The sequence below is a fragment of the Emys orbicularis genome, chromosome 3 (genome assembly GCF_028017835.1).
Source record: "Emys orbicularis isolate rEmyOrb1 chromosome 3, rEmyOrb1.hap1, whole genome shotgun sequence".
NCBI lineage: Eukaryota > Metazoa > Chordata > Testudines > Emydidae > Emys > Emys orbicularis.
In genome coordinates, this window is record NC_088685.1 from 17,455,444 (window position 1) to 17,478,326 (window position 22,883).

Here is a 22,883-nt window from a genome sequence, read left to right on the forward strand (position 1 = left end):
AAGCAACAATACAACAGTTCTGAAGAGGGAAAGTGTAGCAGGATCTAGCCTTTTCCCTGCAGGCTTGCACTGCCCAGGCCTTCTGCCTGGGAGCTAAGAAGAGTCTTCCTGCATAGAGCAGCCCCCCTGCTCCTTTGAAGGTCTCTGAACTGTACCTCACTGGCCTCAGGCTACCCTTTATACCTCCCAGCAGGCCTGGTTCTGAGCAGCATGCTCCCATTATGTCACCAATGGATTCATTCCCTTCATCGGAGGAGATGGGCTACACCTGGCACAGGTGAGGCTGAGCCCCAGCCCTCTTAGGGTCTGTCTACACTGCAGCTGGGAACAAACCTCTCCACTTGGGTAGACGGATTCGTGCTAGTGCAACTTGAGCTAACATGTTAAACACAGCAGAGTGAACATTGCAGCTTTGGCCGAGACTTCAGCTAGCCACCCAAGCGCAAACCTAGCGCGCTGGGCGGTTCTGCGCGCTGGTGGCCAGCCAGAGGCTCTGCTGGAGCCACAGTGTCCACGCTGCTATTTTTAGCACACTAGTTCAAGCTCTGATAGCACAAGTCTGTCTACCCGGGCTGGCAGACTCACGCCCAGCTGCACCATCGACGTGCCCTTAAAGGGCCAGCTCACCCTGTGGCAAAGTCTCATTTCCTGCCACGACAGCAAGTGAAGACGTGAAGAGTTGTCCGTAAGAACACTGGTCTGAGTCCCTCTCACCAACACTGTTCTGACACTCTTTGGACTTCTGTGGAGTAGTCCTGATTTACACTGCTGCAAGAGGCAATCTGAACCACCGAGCTTCTTATCGCAGCTTTGGACTCTCTTGTTGTTGTTATAGATACCACGTCTCTCTCTCTCCATGTAAGATACCATTTCAGAAACATGCCGGTGAGATCAGTTGACCAACTAGAATTACCATTTGCCTTTTAAAAAAAGCTTTGTGGATATATTTAGATGTACGAAAATGTTGTTTCTGCTGTCAGATTCCCGCCTCAGCAGCTGGTTTAGATGTAGAAGGAACCCAATGTATCCATTATCCTCAAGTGAAGGTGGTAGATGACCAAAAATATCTCTTAGCCACAGGGCTATTGATTTGTCCTGAAATTAGTCACCACGACTGGGGCCTATTGTGAAGTCATAGTCGTTTGAAAGATACATAAGAATCCAACATAACCCACAACTTCCTTTCTCAAGGTGCGTCAAAAGGCATTCCCTTTCAAAGGCAACGAGCCAGATCCTCAGTCACAGGGAACTGGCATAGCACTACTGAAGTCAGTGTAGCTGTGCAGATTTACCTCAGCTGAAGATCTGAGATCTTTATTTTTGTAGGTAACCCTGGCCTACATAATCCAGGGTAATATGGATATAATCAGCTGATTATTCAAGGATCTTCTCACAGGCCTGGGCTACACTGGGGGGGCGGGTGTTCGAACTAAGATACGCAACTTCAGCTACGCTATTCGCTTACTCCTCCTGCCGAGGTGGAGTACAGGCGTCGATTCGGGGATCGATTTATTGCATCTAGACGAGACGCGATAAATCGATCCCCGATACATCGAACACTACCATGCCATATTGCATTGAGCGGTGCAGACTGATCTTGTCTTTCAGTGCCATAGCATGACCCTTCATCTCCTATTACCAGGGATTTCCTACAAAGCCTTCTCCTGACTTATCAGGAAAGATTTTTTTTTTTAGGGTTTAGGGGAGGGGAAATTGTTCTAATAAGAGCTTTGAAGGTGCACAAGGGAGAGGTATTAAACTTGCCATCGGAATAGTTTAAATGATGTGGAGACTAGAGGAGGACTTGAAGATCAGCCCAGAAGGTTGGAAACTATGGCCACGTTGTCCAGTTAGGGGAAGCATAGGGGCTTAGAGACTAAATCCTGCTAACATTTACTCTTGCAGAATTCTGCTGACTTTAACAACTGCCCATTGCTCAGAAGTTTTCCACTGATGCCTCCTGAGTTTCCTGCACTGTTTTGTGGTTTGAAAAGCACTGGCATTTCTAGTTCTTTTCATGTTTATTAAATCACTCATTTTGTACTTACTTAAAAATCACAACTGCAGTTTCATTAAAGAGTTAAAAATCGGTTTGTTTATATATAATGTACATGATATGAAACATGTATCAGTTTTAGGGCCCGATCCTGCAGCCCTTAGGGCTAGATTATGTATTTTCAACCGTAGCTGAATCATGCTTGGAGGAACCATGGAAGAAATTGTGACTCAGCGGCACAAGATATCCTGGGGCACCCCAATTACACATGGCAGGTCACTGTAATTTGCTACAATCCATTTCAGGGTGAATTTTACTCCCACCTTGTGACCAGCCAATTCCACAGGTCAGCACCAGCAGTGCTGGGGATAAAGCATGGCTCCACCTCTTCCCTCTCCCTGCTGCCCTTTGCCTGCTCGGGGGTAGGGGGAGTGGTATTGGCTGCACAATCCATGTGCTCCCCTCCCCAACACCTGGAACTAAGATCTAGGTATCTCCTAACATACGCTGTGCAAGGAAAGTGGAAGTTTCTTACTTTCTTGCAAGACTGCATTAAGGCTAGTCACAATCTAGTCCTCGGGTGAGTAGACCTTACCCACATGAGTAGCTCCCAACTTCAACAGGAATAAAGGCTGCAGGAGCAGGTCCTAAAGATTGGCCTTTGACAGATCTTGGTTCTATGAAATAAGTGTCCCACACACAATAAGGTATCTGCGCATGAATAACTATATGGAGGTGAGTAACTGTTTGCAGGATCATTCCTGTATCTCCCTAGTCAGGATATAAAGTAGACCCTGGTTAGCGGAGTATGGACAAAGCCGGACTGAATGTGGGTTCTGATACTGGGGCCAAATGAAGGCACATCACAGATTTGTGGGAAGAACTGTGCGGGAAGTGAGGGTAGCGACATTTTGGGAAACAAAAACGGGGAATGGAATTTACTGTCAAAGAAGTTTTGCTTTCTTTGAATGAGGGGAGCTCTGAGAAAGTGTGTGTTATTTTCTGTGGATTTCCCTACAGAATGCTCCCCAACCGTCCAGAAATAGAAGGCAACAGAAGGTCACTGGGATTATATCAGCCTAGCAAAATTCAACTTATTTTTTCGAATCACCATTTCTTTTTGGTCTTTCCCTCTGTTATGATCATTGCTGGGCTGGCTATATAGTGTTTGTACCTGGGTTCATTCATTAGTCCAGTCTTACGAGATTGTCAAACAAAGACTAAATCAATAAACATGCCGGGCAACAGCAATACGCCACGGAAATGTGATGCTTTTCCCTTTGTGAGACAGTGTTTAAGCAGGATTAGGAAAGCCCCAAATACAGGCAGCCCAAAGAGGGTCAGACCAAATGCAGAGATTTTCATGGACAGCCACGTTATACACAGGCTTTTTTTCCCCTTCTAACAGTGTCAGCATTTAAAAAAAAAACACCACAAAAAAACACGCAAACAATAGCCTTCTACTCTAAGGTGCTGATGGTGTACCACTGATGGCAATAGGAGTTTTGACATAGTTTTTAATGCCAGAAGCTTTTACTCCTAAGGTGACAAGACTAGCACAATGTTTATGGGCCCCACTCACATCCTCAAAACAGTGCTGAAGTACGTTTTAAGTGAGCACATAGGCCTTTGTGCTGACCTTTTGCACAGGGATAACTTTCACCCTAAGTGAATGTGGCATTAGTGAGGAATATGCATGTGCATCCAATGGAGGAAACAGACCCCCATGTTAATGACTGTGTTCAAGTTATAATGCATTCCTTTTATAATACTTCAGGGCACGGATTTCATATTTTCTCTGGCACTTTTAACTACAGCAAAGTCTGTTTTTCACGGAGTAATTAGTGTCGGTATACAGATAAACGTTACAGACATGGGAGTGTCATTCAGATAGGCGAGATTGTAGTCTAGTGGTTAGAAGGGACAGGGAATCAGGATTCCTGGGTTCTGTTCCTGGCTCTGTCACTGGTTCAAGGCTTTACTCAAGTGACTGCAGCTCAGTCTTGACATCTGTAATACAGTGATACTGCTCACCTATCATTGCAGGCCGTGTGAGGGTGAACTAATTAATGGTTGTAAAGCGCTCAGAGATCTCCAGTTGGAAGGTACTAGATAAGGATGAAATTCACCCCAATGTAGGGGGCCTTGCTTAAACCCTTTCAGTTCTAAGGCCTGAATCCAATTCATCTGTAATCCTAGCTGTCTCCATCCCTGGGCAGGGGAAGAAGATAGGAGGATCCACTCAGTAGCAGATCCTTGGATTCACCTCTACCCCATGCCTCCTGCTGGGCAGGGAGACTCCACAAAGTTTTGAATCTAGCCCCTCCCATTGCAAAGAGGAATTTCACTGGTTCTGCTGCAAGGGAGCTTCTGTGAAGGCAGGGGCAAAATTGGCCCATAAGTACCTATAATTACTACTAATATTCTCCAGCTTATTCACTTTATTTGGATTAAAAATTGTCTAGGTCCAGTGTTGGGACTTGACTGACAGTGAAATCAGTGGGTGAAACTCACCCCTGTGCAGAGGGCCAGCACAAGCATTGTTGGGGGGAGGGATAGCTCAGTGGTTTGAGCATTGGCCTGCTAAACCCAAGGTTATAAATTCAATCCTTGAGGGGGCCGCTTAGGGATCTGGGGCAAAAATCAGTACTTGGTCCTGCTAGTGAGGGCAGGGGGCTGGACTCAATGACCTTTCAAGGTCCCTTCCAGCTCTAGGAGGAGATAGGGTAGCTGGTGGTGCAGCTACCTCTATATTTGGACCTATGATTGCACAATTCTCTAAGGTTATTATTAAGAGTTTGTAGAAGTTTGCTGATCACCTTGTAGAAGTAGGATTTGATATTTGTATTAGAGGTTATAATGATTGACCGTTATAATAATGTAGAATGTATTAATGTATGATCTGATCATCCTGTCAGCCACCCTTTTTGAATAGAAAAAAGGAATGACCCTCAGGGACATTGGTAGAAACACATCTGACAGACTCCTAGTGTCTGTACTAATGTTAAGACAGGAACAGACCAGAACAGTCCTTATGGCTGATTGTGGTCACCCTCTGTTTTAGGATAAGTTATAATGGGGGCTGGACTCAATGACCTTTTGAGGTCCCTTCCAGGTCTATGAGATAGGTATGTCTCCATATATTATTATTATTATTAAGCACTATGCACCATTCAAATCTAGGTTTGGAAGGATTAGATTTTTATCTGTAAATGTCCATAAACGTCAATTTCACTGTGCACACACAAACTGATGGCAAATATTTCCATCGATAATCAAAATTTACAATCGGCAAAGCAAGCAAAATGCTGCTTGAGAACTTAAGAGTCAAAATCCAGTGATTTAGACTTTTGAATTAGGCTGGTTACAAATGATTAGTGAATGAAAGTAAATGGTTTAGTTACAAATTAGTGAATGAAAGTAAAAACAGGTCTGAGTTGCTGGTTTAAGGATATTTACTTGGTATATTTTGACCTGTGATGTTGACAATTTGTGTTTTAATGGTTTGTAAAGCTTTAACTTTTTGAATCTCAGCATGTGTCACTAAATAATTGTCTGAACTCTCCATCATTTCCTGTAAACTGTGAAAATTTAAAGAGAAAAATCTAAAAAATGCTTTAAAAGAAACATGGATGTTATCGGTCAACATTATAGTATGCAAATATAAAAATAAAAATCCAATTCTGCCAAGCCCACTAAGCTCCCATGTAAGCTTTTGTACTTCCACTCTTGGCAGGAAACTGTAAGTGGGACTTAAGTGGCGCTTGGGCTTCGTCCTGAATTTCTGCATGGGGTGAATGTCACCCAATCAGAACCCTCAGGTGAGGAAGGGTTGTGGGATCCAGGCCCTTTCATTGTTATCTATTTGAAACCATACTGTAAAATACCCCTTCCTTTTGGGGAATAAATAAACCACGATTAAGATTTTTAAAAAGGGTCGAGACCTGTTGGATACAATGAGCATAAGATGCTAGCAATGGCAGGGCAGCATGTTTCAAAGGAGATGGGCTGCAGAGGATTGTGTTGTTTTTTTAATGAAATACTAAATATAGCAAGAGCACAACTGAGGACTGCAGTGCTGTTTTAAGATCTCCTCTGCAGTTAACTAAAATTGATCTCCCTAACAAGTGCTAAAAATAGAAAAGCGGGCGGGGAGGGAGAAGATCAGACAATGACTTTTCATATTGCTCCCTGCAGGCTCCTTAAATGAGAGTGAATATGACCTTCGTGCAGCACTGTCCCAGAGTGCAGAATAATGAGCGATATTTCACATTTCACTGCTCCAGAACAGGAATTGATTTATTACCCAGCTAGAGGATTCATTTACATGTTTCCATTTATAATGTCGCTGCAGCAAGGGGAAAGCAGGATTCTTTGTTTTCCTTTTATTCAGCAGTTTAGAAGCGTAAAGCATTGATGCTGGGAATAATGGACTGTAATATATGGATTGATAATCCCCATCTGCAGGAAAAACCCATATGAGAGGACTAAGAGGGAGGAAATGTCTTGGAGATTCCCCTCCTGCAGATTTCTTCCCTCTGTTCCATCAAGGGAGGGTGGGTGTATGTGTCCCCACTGGTACACGATGTGGGGTAGTCCCCCAACCCTCATGGTCCCTGTGGGGCATGGGAGAGGTGGAGACAGCCCCGTACCCCCATGGACTCCTGTTTGGCAGGGCAGTTTCAATGGAGTCCCACTGACAGGGCTTCTGTAAATGGTAGCTGTTCCCAGAATAGTAAAGGGGCATCCACATTAGAGCTGGGCAGGAAATGGTTTTCCTCTCCTGTGCTAATTTTTAAGATTTTTTTTAAACGTTCCCATTCCAAAGAGGATGAAACATCGAAATCTTGAAAATTTTCACAAACCAAAAATCTGAAGAAAAAAAAAAAAGTTTTTTTTTTTATTTGGTTTGATTTAAATGTTTGGTTTGGCTTCTTTTTTATATTTTTTCATACATTGTTTTACTGTCAATTAACTTGTATTTCTAAACGAAAAGTCATTTGGACCTGAAAAAACAGAACTTTTTCATTTCTAAAATGTTGAAATGGGCAGCTTATAAAGAAACAGATATTTTCCAATGAAAAATGTGTGAAAAAATTCCCAACCAGCTCTAAACCCGCATTATACCAGGTTATACATTGTCAGTCTGCCTTCCACTTCCCTGGGGACCACAACTGACTCCCCTCACCTAATTGCTTCTTCACACTTCTTTCAAGTCCCCCCACTGTAACCGAAGGGGGCTGTTCATTGGTTAATTCTCTTAATGAACAATCCCCACAGAGTCAAACTCAGAATTCTGGTGTGTTTTGCTATCTCAAAATAGACCCGATCCTGGGTGGGGCTAGGTCCCTGGGGTCCCCACTGTGCTCACACCTCCCAGAAGAAATACATCATCTTGCAGGACTGGGCCCGATTGTATTTGTTGTGAGAAACTCTTAGAACTTGCTCAACAGCATTTATTCCTGCCCTTCTATAATCCAGTGTATAACCCCCCAACGCTCCCACCTAGATTAAAAGCAAACCAGTGCAATGGAAACATTCTGTGTGATCAGCCTCTGGGTCTATCCGTGCATTCACCTCTGGTGCCAGTCTGCATTTTAGACTGTAAACTCCTGGGAGCAGGACCCATATCTCTGTGTCTTGTACAGCACCAAGCACACTGACTGAAGTTAAGAAAGAATAATTATGCATATAGGTAAAATTCATCCTGAGCAGAGAGCCGGTGCCAGGCCTACGCATTACTTAAACCCCACATGGACCCTTGAGTTTAAGCAGTATATAAGCCTTGTGCTGCTCTCTGCACAGGGGTGAATTCCATTTTTAGTTATTTATCTTCACTCTGTTTCCAAGCTGCTTAAGCCGACACATTCCCATACAGAAGGTCCGCAAAGCTTACCTGGTCCTAGTTTAGAAACTGCATAAAGGAGGTCATAGTTGATGACTGGTGTTCCATCATCTATTGGCTGCCACCCTACGGGAGGGGAGGCTGGAGGCGAGATGAGAAACTGTTTTGCGGGCTGTGGTGGAGCCAAATGAAGCTTGTCCCCATCTGTCTCGGAGGTCTGAACCTTTCGAATGTATTAGAAACACAAATTATTTTAGTGTAGGGCAGGCAAATGGAACAACGATTAGATAATCACAAACTTCAAAGAGCAGATACAGCTGTTTGTTTAGTAGCATCTGTGAAATGAGTTGGTGAGTCTCAGTCAACTTTCCTGTGCACAGCTGTCAAATCACAAAGGCCACTGCCACAACCAGCACTCTTGTTGGCAGTCTTAGCCTTTCTGCCAAGGACTGCATGGGCCTGGAAATAGAATCATCATGTCATCCCTGCTAGATGTGGTTCCTCCAAGGCAGGCACATTGGGTGTGGCTGTGTGAGCAAGTCTGGAGTGCCTCTGCCCATAATGTTCCTACTCTGCAGATAAATGCAGGGCTTCCACCTGCAGAGCTGTTCATGAATAGATTTTAAGCCCAGAAAAGAACTATTGTGACCATCTAGTCTGACTTTTTGCATCACACAAGCCATAGAATTTAACCCAGTAATTCCTGCATCAAACTCATAACTTCGGGTTAAGCCAGAGTTTATCTTTTAGAAAGACATCTAATCGTGATTGAATGGCTTCAAGTGACGAAGAATCCACTATGTTCCTAGGCAAATTGTTCCAATGGCTAATTATTCTCACTGTAAACAAATCTGTATCTTATTTCTAGTCTGAATTCATCTAGTTCTAGTGAGTGGAAGACGAATCTCTTTATGCCTTTGTCTGCTAGATTACACAGCTTTGTTCAATCAGAAATCTTCTCCCCCTGGAGGTACTGTAATAGAATGGAGGGGTTCTCCTGTGGGCCCATCCTGTTAGCAGGTTTCAGAACCCTGCAGGGAACTTCAGGTTTACTATGTACTCACTGGGGCAGGCATGGCTTAGGCTAGGTCTACACTACAGCGGGGGGTCGACCTAAGATACGCAACTTCAGCTACGTGAATAGCGTAGCTGAAGTGGCGTATTTTAGGTCGACTTACCTGGCTGTGAGGACTGCGGCAAGTCGACCGCTGCCGCGCCGCCGTCGACTCCGCTGCCACCTCTTGCCACAGTGGATTTCCGGAGTCGACGGCAGAGCGATCAGGGATCGATTTTATCGCGTCTTCACTAGACGCGATAAGTCGATCCCCGATAGACCGATTGCTACCCGCCGATCCGGCGGGTAGTGAAGACATGCCCTTAGACTCACTATTGAATACAAGGAAGGTGGGGGTAGCCTTCTGGAAGAGAGAGTGAGGGCTTGGGACAGGCGGGTCCTGAGGAGAAGGGGGAAGGGCACATGAAGTATTATTTTGGAACTATCTTTTTGTTGTTAAATCAGAATGGCAGGGAATGACATTTGGACTCTACAAAAGAGTGCACAGCTTTATTCTGGAGCCGAGGAAACTCAACCACGTTACCGGAGCCTTTTATGAGCGCTAAAAACACAGGGTCAAATTCCGCTCTCATGTGTACCAGTGTAAATCCAAAGTAATGCTAATGACTCTAGAGGAGTTGATCCAGATTTACACAGTCGTAACTAAGAGCAACATTTGGCCCATTCATTTCAAAATACTCAGAGATAGCTATTATTTTCATCTGATTTTATTGAACAGTGTTTCTTTGGTAACACAAGATCATAGAGCAGCTACCCATTAAGACGTAAGGAGAGAAAGGCTTTCATGTCAAAAGGTTCTCACCTGGGCGAAGTATAGTTTTAACTTCTTCCCTCTGAACTGTGTTTCATGCAGCTCTATCCTGGCCCGAGCAGCTGATTTAGGACTGCTGAAATTTATCCGCACACGTCTGAAGCTTTTGAACAACTGGAACGTCACACAGTCATCATAGGCACGGAACAAGCCCTCAAACTTCTCCTGTAAATGAAAAGACCTTGGTCATGGTAAGGGGCAACTTTGTTTGCGTTCTGTCCTGCCAAAGCTGAAACCTGCTCTGAAAGCGAATGACAAAAACCAAAACTGATGCGATTAACTGTTTACATGGATGATCATCGAGCACCACTGTGACGGTCATGGTCATTCTTAGAAGTCAGGGTGTAAACAACAAATGACATGCAAATATAGAGCATGACTGTGACCTCATTTACATGAGTGTAAATCAGTAGTAATTCCAATGGACTCACACTAGTGTAAGTGAGAGGTAAATCGGGCCCACAGTAACTTTATTGAAAAGACTTAGGCATCATTTTGTATCCAAAATTATCTTTGTTTCTCCAGTTTTAGTACAATTAACAAGAACAGGGCAAATTTTGACATTTGGAACATGCAAAATGCCTCCTCTTGCCAACTGACCACATCTCCCCAGGGTCTGTTATTTTTTAAGTCCTTTTCACTGCAGGTCATGGGAAGGAAAGGGTGAAGGAAAAATTCACAACCTCTTAGGAAACTAAGCTCTGATCCAGACTCCAGTGGTCTGGTTCTTTGTGTGTCCAGAGCAGTTACTGAGCTTCATGATTAGTTTCCCTTGCAGCTCTGTGTTGAAGCATAACTTTGCCACTTGCTATCTCTTTATTTGTTCAGCTGTTACCCATTACATCCACTCAGCCACTCACGTGCATCAATCCCAAAACGATAAACCATGGGTATTGGGTTAAAAACTATGAACTATACCACATATATGCAAATCATGGTATCTATTATTGGCATTTACGGTCTATCCAAAGCTCACTGAAGTTAATAGAGTCCATTGATTTTCATTCCCTTCTTTTCCTATTTATGTATGTCTTATCTTCGTATCCTACTGTAAATGTGTTATGTCTATGTAGTATTGCTTGTTTTGTTTTTTTAATTGTCTGGTCTTGCAGCTTTGATGAATTGTAAAAACTGCATAATTGCCTAACTTTGTTGGAGATCCTGAGAAGCATGTGGTATTTGGAAACACACAAGCTGTAAGTTATTTGCCTTTTTGTATTTTTATTGCTTGCTTTTTCATATAAAATCAATTAAAAAAATCAGACACAAAAAAAGACAGAGCCTTAGTGAGCCATCCAAACTGATTATCAGAACAGTAACCGTCAATGTCATGGTACTGCTTTAAATTAATCACCAATTCAACAGAAAAGAAATGTATTCTCTGTAACTCTATATAAGTTGGGTTTTTGTATAGTCCACTTTAACATAACACAAAATGTTGTGTAGCAAAGTGAAATCAACAGAGTTATGCCGGGGTGAAGTTAGCCTGCTACTTAGACTTTTAAAAAAATTGGATGCATTTACAGCGTCTTGGACATGGAAGTAATTTACTGACTTCTGCTATCACATCTGTAATTCTGCTGGGCCTTTATTTTGCCCAGATCAGAGCAAATTTTGTCACCTCTAATATTTTATTGCTAGTACAATCCATATTGCCCAAAACAAGTTGGTATGAAACTGAAAGAGAGAGATTAATGGAGGCAATGGCAGTGTGGAAGCAGGGAAAGAAAGAGAGGGTTTAAGTGCAGCCACTTAAGTGTTGGAGACAGAGCCATTTAAGTGTTGAGCTAAGTTTTAGCCTGATATTGCGAGACCTGTAAAAGCAGGGCTCATGTCAGACGCGAGTGGAAAACAGCAGAATAGTCAATTGACCAAGCCTTGAGATAACGATGTTTTAAGAAAAGAAAGTGAGAAAATACTAAAATAGATAGCAAATAGCCTAAATAAAATGCAGATGTTTTTAATTAATGCACGTCACAAAGAGGTATAAATGCTTGTGTGATTTTGCTTGTATTTTGGAGAAACTGAGGCAGAGATGTTTTCTGCCAGCTGTATTTTTCCCTTGCAATTGCTTGAATAAAGCTGTCTCTGATTTTGTTGCTTCCAACCTGAGAGTGAAGTTCGTTTCTTCCACAGCAGGAACATGCTGCAATGATCAACACCCTCCCACAACACTCCGTTCAGCATCCATGGACCCTACACATGCCTATCACAACATGTGGCGTATCTCCTCCAGTGCACTAAATGCCCCAACAACAACTATGTGGGTGAAACCAGACAATCACTAGGCTCTCGAATGAACTCACAGGAAAATGATAAAAGACAAAAACACCCTGTCACCTGTGGGTGAACACTTTTCACAGACATTGTCTACAGCCAAGCCCTAAGATACAACCGAATTTGCTCCAACCCCTCAGACAGAGACAAACACCTACAAGATCTTTATCAAGCATTCGTAAAACTACAATACCCACCTGGGGAAGTGAGGAAACAGATTGACAGAGCAAGACAGGTACCCAGAAATCACCTACTACAGGACAGGCCCAACAAGGACAATAACAGAACACCACTGGCCATCACATTCAGCCCCCAGCTAAAACCTCTCCAGCGCATTATCCACGATCTACAACCTATCCTGGAAAATGATCCCTCACTCTCACAGACCTTGGGAGGCAGGCCAGTCCTCGCTTACAGACAACCCCCCAACCTGAAGCAAATACTCACCAGCAACTACACACCACACCACACCACAGAAACACCAACCCAGGAACCAGTCCCTGTAGCAAACCTCGTTGCCTACTCTGTCCCCATATCTACTCTGGCGACACCATCAGAGGACCCAACCACATCAGCCACACCATCAAGGGCTCATTCACCTGCACATCCACTAATGTTATATATGCCATCATGTGCCAGCAATGCCCCTCTGCCATGTACATTGGCCAAACCGGACAGTCCCTCTGCAAAAGAATAAATGGACATAAATCGGACATCAGGAATGGTAACATACATAAGCCAGTAAGTGAACACTTCAATCTCCCTGGTCATTCTATTACAGATTTAAAAGTCACTATCATTGAACAAAAAAACTTCAGAAACAGACTTCAAAGAGAAACAGCAGAACTAAAATTCATTTGCAAATTTAACACCATTAATCTGGGCTTGAATAGGGACTGGGAGTGGCTGGCTCATTACAGAAGCAGCTTTTCCTCTCCTGGAATTGACACCTCCTCATCTATTATTGGGAGTGGACTACATCCACCCTGATTGAATTGGCCCTGTCAACACTGGTTCTCCACTTGCGAAGTAACTCCCTGCTCTCCATGTGTCAGTATAGAATGCCTGCATCTGTAACTTTCACTCTATGCATCCGAAGAAGTGAGGTTTTTACCCACGAAAGCTTATGCCCAAATAAATCTGTTAGTCTTTAAGGTGCCACCAGACTCCCTGTTACTTTTCATAGAGCGATCACTATATCTGACCTATCCATCCTCCTTCTCAAGGGAAACCTGCACAACACTTTCAAAAGATGAGCCTGGGAGCTTACATTCATAACTGCTAGACACTAAAAATCATGGACTGAACAGAGACACTGGATTTATGGCTTATTACAACAATCTGTAACCCACTTAACTCTCCCCCCTCCCCTCCCCATTTTTGTCCTATGACTGCAAAGGTGTTAACGGGCCACTCTCTTCCTTCAATGGTCCCTTGGAATATATGCTAGCTACTTATGCTAAACCATCTTTCCACTTTGCATTTAGCGGTGAGGCTCAAAGTACCTTTCCCAGACCTGAAGAAGAGCATTGTGTGGCTCGAAGGCTGGTCTCTCTCATCAACAGAAATTGGTCCAATATAAGATATCTCACCCACCTTATCTCTCTAATATCCTGGGACCAACACAGCTACAACTATACTGCATACACGAAATTTAGTGCAATTCACAAAACACTATGGTTTAATGGAATCCTAAATACATTTCTACAGGATTCCAGATGCAAGTGGAAACACTAAAATTGTACCATGAGGAATAGTGGTGTATTGGTTGGGAGCTGGATTGGGTGACCTAACAGGTTTCTTCTATAGCTAGATTCTATGGGGCAGATCTTCAGCTGGTGTAACCTGGCATAGCTCGACTGGCTCCAATATACACCAGCTGAGGATCTGGCCTGATTCGTGAAGAGAAACTGTAGCCAGATGTGGATTTAGAAGACATTGGGCATAACATGAGACTAACCACCACTCCTCATGCCTTTTGTCTTTGCCAAAACAAAGAGCTAAATAGATATTATTCAACATCACAAGACTATTCAAGGCCAAGCTCTCAGGCTCGGCGAAACACCAGAGTTGTCTGGGTTCTCTTGCAAATGCAGGCTTCTCACATATCCTTCAGCCCCACAAGAAGTTGGTTCTAATAAGATGCCTCCTTCCTCCTTGCTTTGCACCTTGTACAGTCTTTTACACTTGTCCAAAGTGAGTGAAAAACACAACTGTTCTGGTTTGGTAGGCAGAGGGCAAGCCGACCCTACAAGTTTAGTTTGCACAAGAAGAGCAAACTCCGTGGTGTTACAAAGTAGTTTGTGTTTGCAAAAAGTGAATCACTTAGGATGTCATTTAAACAAAACAATACAAAAGACTCTCGTTAAGCATTGAAGAGAGATGGAACTTCCCACGCTTTCTTAGAAGCAGAATGTAACTTGGCCAAGCGCTACTTATTAAAAAGGTGACTCCTTCTAAAAGGGGTAAGAGCAGATTGATTGTATTGCATTGTGCAGAGGGAAAGCACATTGATGCTGCATAAAAGCAGTTTTGTTAGGAGCTGGTCCAGTGCTGTAAAGTTTGGATCTGGATATCTGGTTCTCCCAAGTAAGATTGAGGGGGTTTTTTGGATCAGGATTTTGGTTTAGCTCAGGGATCGGCAACCTTTGGCACGCGGCTTGCCAGGGTAAGCCCCCTAGTGGGCCGGGCCGGTTTGTTTACCTGCCGCGTCGGCAGGTTCGGCCGATCGCGGCTCCCACTGGCCGCGGTTCGCCGCTCCAGGCCAATGGGGGTGGTGGGAAGCGGCGGCCAGCACATCTCTCGGCCCGCACTGCTTCTTGCCGCCCCCATTGGCCTGGAGCGGCGAACCGCAGCCAGTGGGAGCTGCGATCAGTCGAACCTGCAGACGCGGCAGGTAAACAAACCGGCCCGGCCCACTAGGGGGCTTACCCTGGCGAGCCGCGTGCCAAAAAGGTTGCGAATCCCTGGTTTAGCTCATAGATATCAGACACCAGCTGTGAAGTTCACATCTGGATCCTATTGTCCCTGAAGTTCAGGAGCATTTGCATCTGGTGGGTTGGTTGCTGAAGTTAACTGTGCAGACTATTATGTCTCCTAAAAGGCATGGCGCCAAGCAGAACACAGGCCCATTTGGATTCTTCCACTCTATTTCTGTATATCTGATTTAAACCCAGGGCTACTCATGTCATGTGGAAAATTTATTATTGCTATAGTCCAATTTTGGCCTTGATACATCTGAATTATCTCCAGTGTAAATTAGAATTTTACTTCATGTCCTGAGATTCATCTTCTTTAGCTCTAAAGGGGCAAAACAATTCCTGACCCCTTAGAGAAGATAACTGGGAAAGGCTGCAGAAGAAGATATGAAAAATTCAACTGATGTAATCTAAATCTAATCAATACTCCAGTCCTGATCTGTTCGTAATACAGGCAGAGTGGGGAGTGGAGCACTTTTCAGAACAACCCTTTTCACAACAGATATAGCACATAAGCATCAAAAGGAGACGTTAGCATTGCTAGAGTCCCCGCTGTCAATACAATATGCCTCTTAAATGGTTAATTATTAAACCCAAAACCAATGTCCTGGTGAGGGTTATGAGGCCTTCCTGGCACACGTGCATTAGAATCACCTGCCTCCCTCCTTCCTCCATTTCCACCTCAGTGGCCCTTTTCTCCATAGTTTATATTCCACTATTGGCTTCTTTGCTCCATCCTGCTCAGCTGCTAATATGTCCTCACTGCCTAAATGCCAGTTCCTACCCTTACCCATAGGAGATCCTCCAGGGTGTGTGGGAAGGAAGGAGATGGGTGTGTGGTTTGAGACAGAACTAAGACTTGCTGGCTTATGGGAATATTGTATAAAGATGCTGTGTGTGTGTGTGTGTGTGTGTGTGTGTGTGTGTGTGTGTGTGTGTGTGTGTGTGTGTGTGTGTGTATTATAGGTGGAGCTGGTCGCACCACCTATTATTAAGGTTGCCCGACACTTCCTCTTAAGTTTTCAAGCGTTTTAAGTTGCTTATAAACATCTCAAAACTTTAAACTGTTTGCACTGAAATTATCAATACCAGGTGTCTGCCTCAGGCTGATTTTTTTTTAAACTTCTAGCAATTCAGCCATTTCCATGAGCGAAGCTAGTGAAAAACACATTGTTCAACAAAACACTGGCAACTTTTCCTTTGGGAAGTTCTCACAACCCCATGCTTTGGAGCAGGGACTTGAAATTTGGCAAGGGGTGGCCTTTGTGTCATGGATGTGCCTTTTGCCATCCCTGTGAAAATCTGGCCAGATTTGTGCAAGTTATAAGCCTATAAAAATTCACAGTTTGCATATACTCAGCAGACTTGCTAGAGCTTTGCAGCTAAATTCCCCAAAGATTCTGTTTGCACTGAGCATGCTATAGCCCAGTGGTCTCCAAACTTTTTTGATCGCGCACCCCTATCAGCAAAAAATTTTTGCGCACGCACCCCCTGCCGTGCCGCAGGGCCAGCTCTACCATTTTTGCTGCCCCAAGCAAACAAACAAACAAAAAAAAAAGGCGCTCAGACTCCTGCCCGAACTGCCGAAGCGGCGCTGCTCTGGCGGCGCTCCTCCTGCCGTGCACCCCGAAGGATCCTCTTGCGCACCCCCTGGGGTGCGTGCACCCCACTTTGAAGACCACTGCTATAGCCCACGGTTGCCAGGGGCTGAGAGCAGGACTTTCTCTGCAATTGCAGCTCTGGATGGCTGCGGACCCTGCACAGGAACTGAGAGTAGGGAGCCTCTTTTTTCTGTGCTCTCATTGATCCTGCTGCTGGCACGCAGGCAATATGGAGGAGGAAGCTGCCTGATTTGAATGAATAGGGGACAAGAGCAGGATATGGGGGAGGGTGTATGCTGGCACCAGGAGCCTGCAGTGGTTAGAAACATAACTGGGACTGGACTAGAGGGTGTCAGGGAGGTGCAGAGAGGGAAACAGGGACTGGAAGTTGGGAGTTGGGGGAGAGAGAAAAGTCTGTGCCCATCAGAGCACACTCCGCTCCAGAAGCTGGAATGGAACCCAAGATTCCCGAGTCTCACCATTCCTCTGCTGTCAGCATACCTCTGTGAAATGCACTGGTAAGTGTCTCATCTCCCCCTAGAGATGGTACACAGACACACAAACTATGCTAAAAACATTATTAAGGCTGCAAAGGCAAACACTCGAAAGTTAAGAAATGCCAGAATTAAGGTTGTTTGTGCAACCCTCTTGCACATGTGCACTGAATGAAGCTGGTGTCCTGTGGAAAAAGCAGTACGCAATGATAAAATTAAAGACGGTATCATACTGCGTAACAAGAGATACACAGGCAACCTTAATCCTGGCATTGCCTAAATTCTGATTTTGCAACCTTAATAGTGTTATCGTAACACTGTTTGTGTGTGTGTGTGTGTGTGTGTCATACACATATACAAAAAGAGAGGGATAATATAAAGAGTGTAATCTACTGGCATAAGAATATGGAGCATTATTTACAACTCCCAAGTTAGTAGGTTCAATAAGATCGTTGTTATGCCCTGCAAATGGCTTCTTGAGTCCAGCTCTTCATATTGACTTATACAACAAAACAGGCATCCATCCCAGTCTCTGGGCTCCCTCATCAACAGCTTTAAAAATACACATTTAAGTAAACAAACTCCCTTACATACACCCGGATCACAACAGTATGAGAGAAGTTCTGTAATGAACAAACAAGAGCAGGGACGTAAAAGACCTCATAAACCAGTGCAATGTCTGCAACAAATTTCTCGTGAATCAACAATGGGAACCACTCATGGTGCAAGAAATAACTGATCAACCAGGGAGCAAATTAGGCATAGACTTATGTATAGTGGAAATCAAACTCATGATAGTTTATTATGAGGAGGATTATTGGGAAATCAATCCCTTACATACAACAGTTGCTTCTTTTATTTAATGCTGCAAGCTCAGCTTGCCCGACAGAATTCCAGAGATGATGGACCTCAGTTTGCCTGTTGGGAATTTGTATAGGCTGCAGCATTATCAGAATTTGAGCAGACATCTTCTCCACATCAAAGCAGAAGCAACTGTAAAGATTGCCAAGAAGACCTACTGAGATAATGAAGACCCATGAACAATTCTACTGGACTGGAGCAATACATCAACAGATGGCCTGAGCAGCAGCCCAGTTCAGTGTCCTTGTCATACCACACACAGATTCTGCTGCCACAATACGGTGCTCGAGACTATGTAGCATAATTCCTGGGTTTTGTAGGACGTGTGAAACTTTTCATTAGCATTGCAAATGGCTACTTGTGTGCAGTCCTTTACATAGAGCTAGTAACAATAACCCAGCAACGACAAAAGAAAGAAAGAAAAACTTGTAATTTAAACCTCCTAGTACAGTACATTTCAACCTTTTTTCATTTGCAGACCACTAAAAAAATCTCAAATGGAGGTGTTGGACCCCGTTGGAAATCTAAAAACCATTGTCCTAGTAGAATCTCCATCACCATGACCCAGCGAGGGAGAAGGAAATGTCTTGTTTTATGTTTAGATAGGGTTACCATATTAAAACATTTAAAAAAAAAAGAGGACACTCCATGGGGCCCCGCCCCACCCCAACTCCGCCCCTTCCCCACCCCCGCCCCAACTCAGCCCCCGCCCCAACTCCGCCCCCTCCCCTGAGCGCCCCGCATTCCCCCTCCTCCTCCCTCCCAGCCACGCGAAACAGCTGCCCGAGCGCTACCGGCTTCACGGTTTGCCGGGCAGCCACCAGACCTCCAGACCCTGCGCCCCCAGCCGGGCGCTTCCCCTCCTGGGCTCCGGCTGCGCTGGGGAAGCGCCCGGCCGGGGGCGCAGGGTCTGGAGGTCTGGGGGCTGCCTGGCAAACCGTGAAGCCAGTAGCGCTCGGGCAGCTCGGCTCTTCAGCTACACAGAGCTGAGGTGTCTGGGGGGAGCAGCAGCAGCCGCTGCCGCCGCAGCCACTCTAAGGTAAGCAGGGGACAGGGATGCCGGCAAAGCATTTTCCCGGACATGTTCGGCTTTTTGGCAATTCCCCCCGGACGGGGATTTGAGGATCAAAAAGCCGGACATGTCCGGGAAAATCCGGACGTATGGTAACCCTAGTTTAGACAGCACAGACCATAATGGAATCCTGATCCTGATTTGGGCCACTGGTTGGTGCAGTAATATAAATAAATAATGGAGAAGATAAAAATATTACAATGATTACATGGACAGTAAACGTAAAGATATTCTGTGCACATTTCTGTGTACTAGTGGTACACATTCTCATCAGGCATTGAAAGACACAGACTGGAATGACTACAAAAAGGCTGATTGATTAATACTGGAAGTTGAATGTAATACTGAGAGATCATGAAAACACTTTGGTCCTTATTCTGAATATTTAGCAGTTTTACACTTGTCAGCTTTATGGAGCCAGTTCTGATTTACACTTGTGTAAGTCAGACCAGAATCAGACCCCCTATTTGAGTACTATACGGGGCATTCATTCTGTAAAAGTGCCCTGTATGTACTGTACCAACTGAAACTGCAGCACCTATTTAAAAAAAAAAAAAAAATCTATACATGTAGGGTTTTCTTCCTTTTCAGCTGAGAACAACAATGACCTCAGCAGAGCGCATTAGTCATCAGCTGCAAGTTAATGGCCCTCAGCTGCATCATGACCCATCAAACTCCTCCCAGATAGTCATTAATCTACAGGAAATGCCTTATGCCTCAATCGTTATTGCCTCTGACTTTTAATATATGCCAAATGTACATATTTCACTAATAGAATTTTAAAACTCCTTTAGGGCCATTCTAATCTATAAAAAGTACATTGTATGCATTGTGAAGAGATATACAAATTATCTCCCTCCCTTTGGTGCAAGTTCCCCTTCAAGTTGCTCGGGTAAATAAGACAAGATTTATAACCAACTCAGTTTGCCTTTTTAATTTTTTTTATACAAAATTTTTAAAATTTTGGATTGCAAGATATGCTCAAAAACAACAGTGAAGACACTTCCTATTTTAACAGTATTGCCAATCCCAAAAGTTGAGAATCATGAGTCAGACCCCAATAAATTATGAGATTGAGGGTGGTTTTTTTTAAAAGATTATATTGTGTGTTTTGGTCTGTCTTGATTTTTTAAATCTCCCCTCCCCCGCACATTCCTAAAGAGAGAGAGAGAGAGAGAGAGAGAGTTAATTAGTGTTGCCAGATTTGCTGAGTAAAGTGATTTTGGCACCTATTGCAGGAATGCTCATGGGCTGCCAGATGGTACGGAGCTTCCAGCTTCTCCCCATCACCAAAATTCTAATTAATTCTGTGTCCCCTCAACCTCACATCTGTCCATTCATCCCCTGCCCAGCAATTAATTCTGTCCCCCAGCTCCCTCATCAGATCTGCCTCCACCTCCCCACCCCCACCTGCCTGCAGATCCTGGGGTTCTTCACACCCATCTCCCAGGCCTGGGGGACAACTGCCGTGGTATCCTCCTTCTCAGGCCTGGTGTTGCAGAAATGGAGAGGGGAGGGGGGTAAGAGCAGAGTGGAGTTGACTCATTGTTCAGAGGAAGGAAGGAGAGAGCAGAACAACCTTGAGCAACCGGGCTCTTTTTGTTCCCTCCTCTCCTCCTAGGAGCAGGGCCGGCTCCAGGCACCAGCGAAGGAAGCAGGTGCCGGGGGCAGCCAACAGAAAGGGGCAGCAGTCCGTCCGTTGTTGGGGCGGCACGTCCAGGTCTGCGGCGGCAATTCGGTGGCGGGTCCTTCATCGGCACTTCGGCGGCAGCTCAATTGCTCCTCTTCTGTCTTCGGCGGCACTTCGGCGGCGGGTCCTTCAATCGGGTTTTCTTTTTTTTTTCCCTTTCGCTGCTTGGGCTGGCAAAAAAGCTGGAGCCAGCCCTGCTGGGAGAAGGAGTTTGGCTCCTTAGTGGAGTGGGGGCCGAGCTCAGCTGGCTGCCTGCAGCAGCTCTGATTGGCTGATCTTCCCCAGGAGATGGACAGGTGAGGAAGGCAGCCAATCAAAGGCAGTTTTCCCCCAGGCAGGGCTGAAATTCAAGAGAGGGCTGGAACTTCTTGTGTCATCATGACACTAGCCCAAATTGTGCGACTCACAAAGAAATCACCAGATTAGTAACACTTGCAACTGTGAGATCCATTCCCTAATTCCCACATTTGTACCTTTCTCCCTCAAAATGGCAGGAAAAGAGTATTGGTATGGTGGGAGTCCCAAATGGCATTGTAACTCATAGTCTTACAAGTTCTTTTTCTGAGCACGCAAACTGCGTACAGTATTGGAAGAAATACTGTATTGTAGTTAGCTTTTTTGTGATGCAGTTTCTTTGGAGGGAGCTGTGATGAACAGCAACAGTTTTGCTCTCTGCCTCAATCTCTCTAACTAGAGTCAATTCTTGGTTCAGTGTTGCTTCCTGGGAACTCAGCACTGGTGTTTGGGCTGAAATCCCTAAAAATGGATGATTGTGTGCTGTTTGTTATCACCTCTGTTCAAGGACTGGTATACACAATGTAAATAAACAAGTGATTATAAGAAAATATCCTGTAACAGGGTGCTCGAAGGGCCGGGCGGCCTAGTGGCTGGCACACCTGACTTCCAGCCCCTTGCTTCCCTGGCCGAGGTGCCTCAGTCCTCAAGGCAATGTGGTAGAGGGATCCGGGCCCTCCCACTCCACCAGGTCGCAACCCAGAGCCCTATGTGAAGCAACCACCAAACAGGGACCTCCCAGCAGACAGTCTAAGTTCACTGCCCTGGGCTACTTCCTACTGCTGTCCTTTAAGTTTGGGGCATGGCTCCTATAGCCCAAACAGTCATAGTGGCTTAACTCAAGTAGCGCCCCCTTGTGGACCTTGAGCAATGCCCTGCTGCAGCCTCAGGTTTCTTCAGATGGGGCAGCTGTAAGTTTGGCAGGGTCTAACCCCACAGTATCTTTACAGTTCAGTAACCCAATTCACTCAGATGCAGGGTGCTCCTTGGTCTCCTCAACAGCCTCCCTCGGTCAGGGACACAGTGCCTCTTACCCAGTGGCTGTCCCAGCTGTCAGGCTTCTACTGATGCTTTACTCCGGCAAGGAGGCAGCTAGTTCCTGCCTCTTTGCCAGTCAGCCCTGAACTGAGCTAGGTTCTCTCCTTTTCTTCTCCCTCTTCCAGGCCTAGCACTGGCTGCAGATATAGCAGGCAGGGCTATCTGAGCCCATAGATACTCTAACTCTTTCCATTCTGGCGTGAGGTTTGTCGGCTTCATGACATTGATTTCTTCTTCAGTGGGAAACTGATCTGCAAGGCCCAGAAAACTACTACTGCTCAGAGGGAGAGTGACAGTTTTAGCAAATTTGTGGCTTCGGACCACCCATAATTATTTCAATTTAGGGTGCATATTTCATAGGTTTATCAATGTTCCATTGTAATTTGACAACAGTTAAATTATCCACAAAGTAAAGCACTACGACACAGAGATTAGTCCAAACCAACAGTTAACAATGGGAGCCAAACAATAGTGAAGAAATAATTGTATGCATAAGTAGCTACACCAGCATAGATAAGGGTGATAGTGGAGGACAATAAGAGCAATATTAGAGAAGGAAGAAAGAAAGGTCTTACAAAAATTATACGATACATTTGTTAGCACCATGGCTAGGCATTGTACAATATATAGAAGATGATAGTTCCTGTCCCAAAGAGCACACTACATGCTAAAATATTATTCATTTCTACCCAATATACCGGTTTCTTTCATGGACAGCTTTACTGGTATTTTATTCATTTAGAACCAGAGCCAAAGCCTATTGAAATCAATGGAATCAATCCGCTGACTTCAGTGAGCTTATTATTTGGCATGTTTATGCCCATTACCACCCTTGTTTCACATTGTGACTT

At 44.7% G+C, this 22,883-nt stretch overlaps 1 protein-coding gene across 2 annotated transcripts in view; it reads right to left on the reverse strand.

Annotated features, from left to right (window-relative positions):
- The window catches only part of RCAN2 (regulator of calcineurin 2), a 148,401-nt gene that overhangs the window by 12,640 nt on the left and 112,878 nt on the right, over positions 1–22,883 (reverse strand). For both annotated transcript variants that reach the window (XM_065401171.1, XM_065401172.1), the window contains exons 2-3: positions 9,719–9,892; positions 7,893–8,064 (exon numbers count right to left, since the gene is read on the reverse strand). In XM_065401171.1, coding sequence (XP_065257243.1) covers positions 7,893–8,064; positions 9,719–9,892 — 346 coding nt within the window. The remainder of the gene's footprint in view (positions 1–7,892; positions 8,065–9,718; positions 9,893–22,883) is intronic.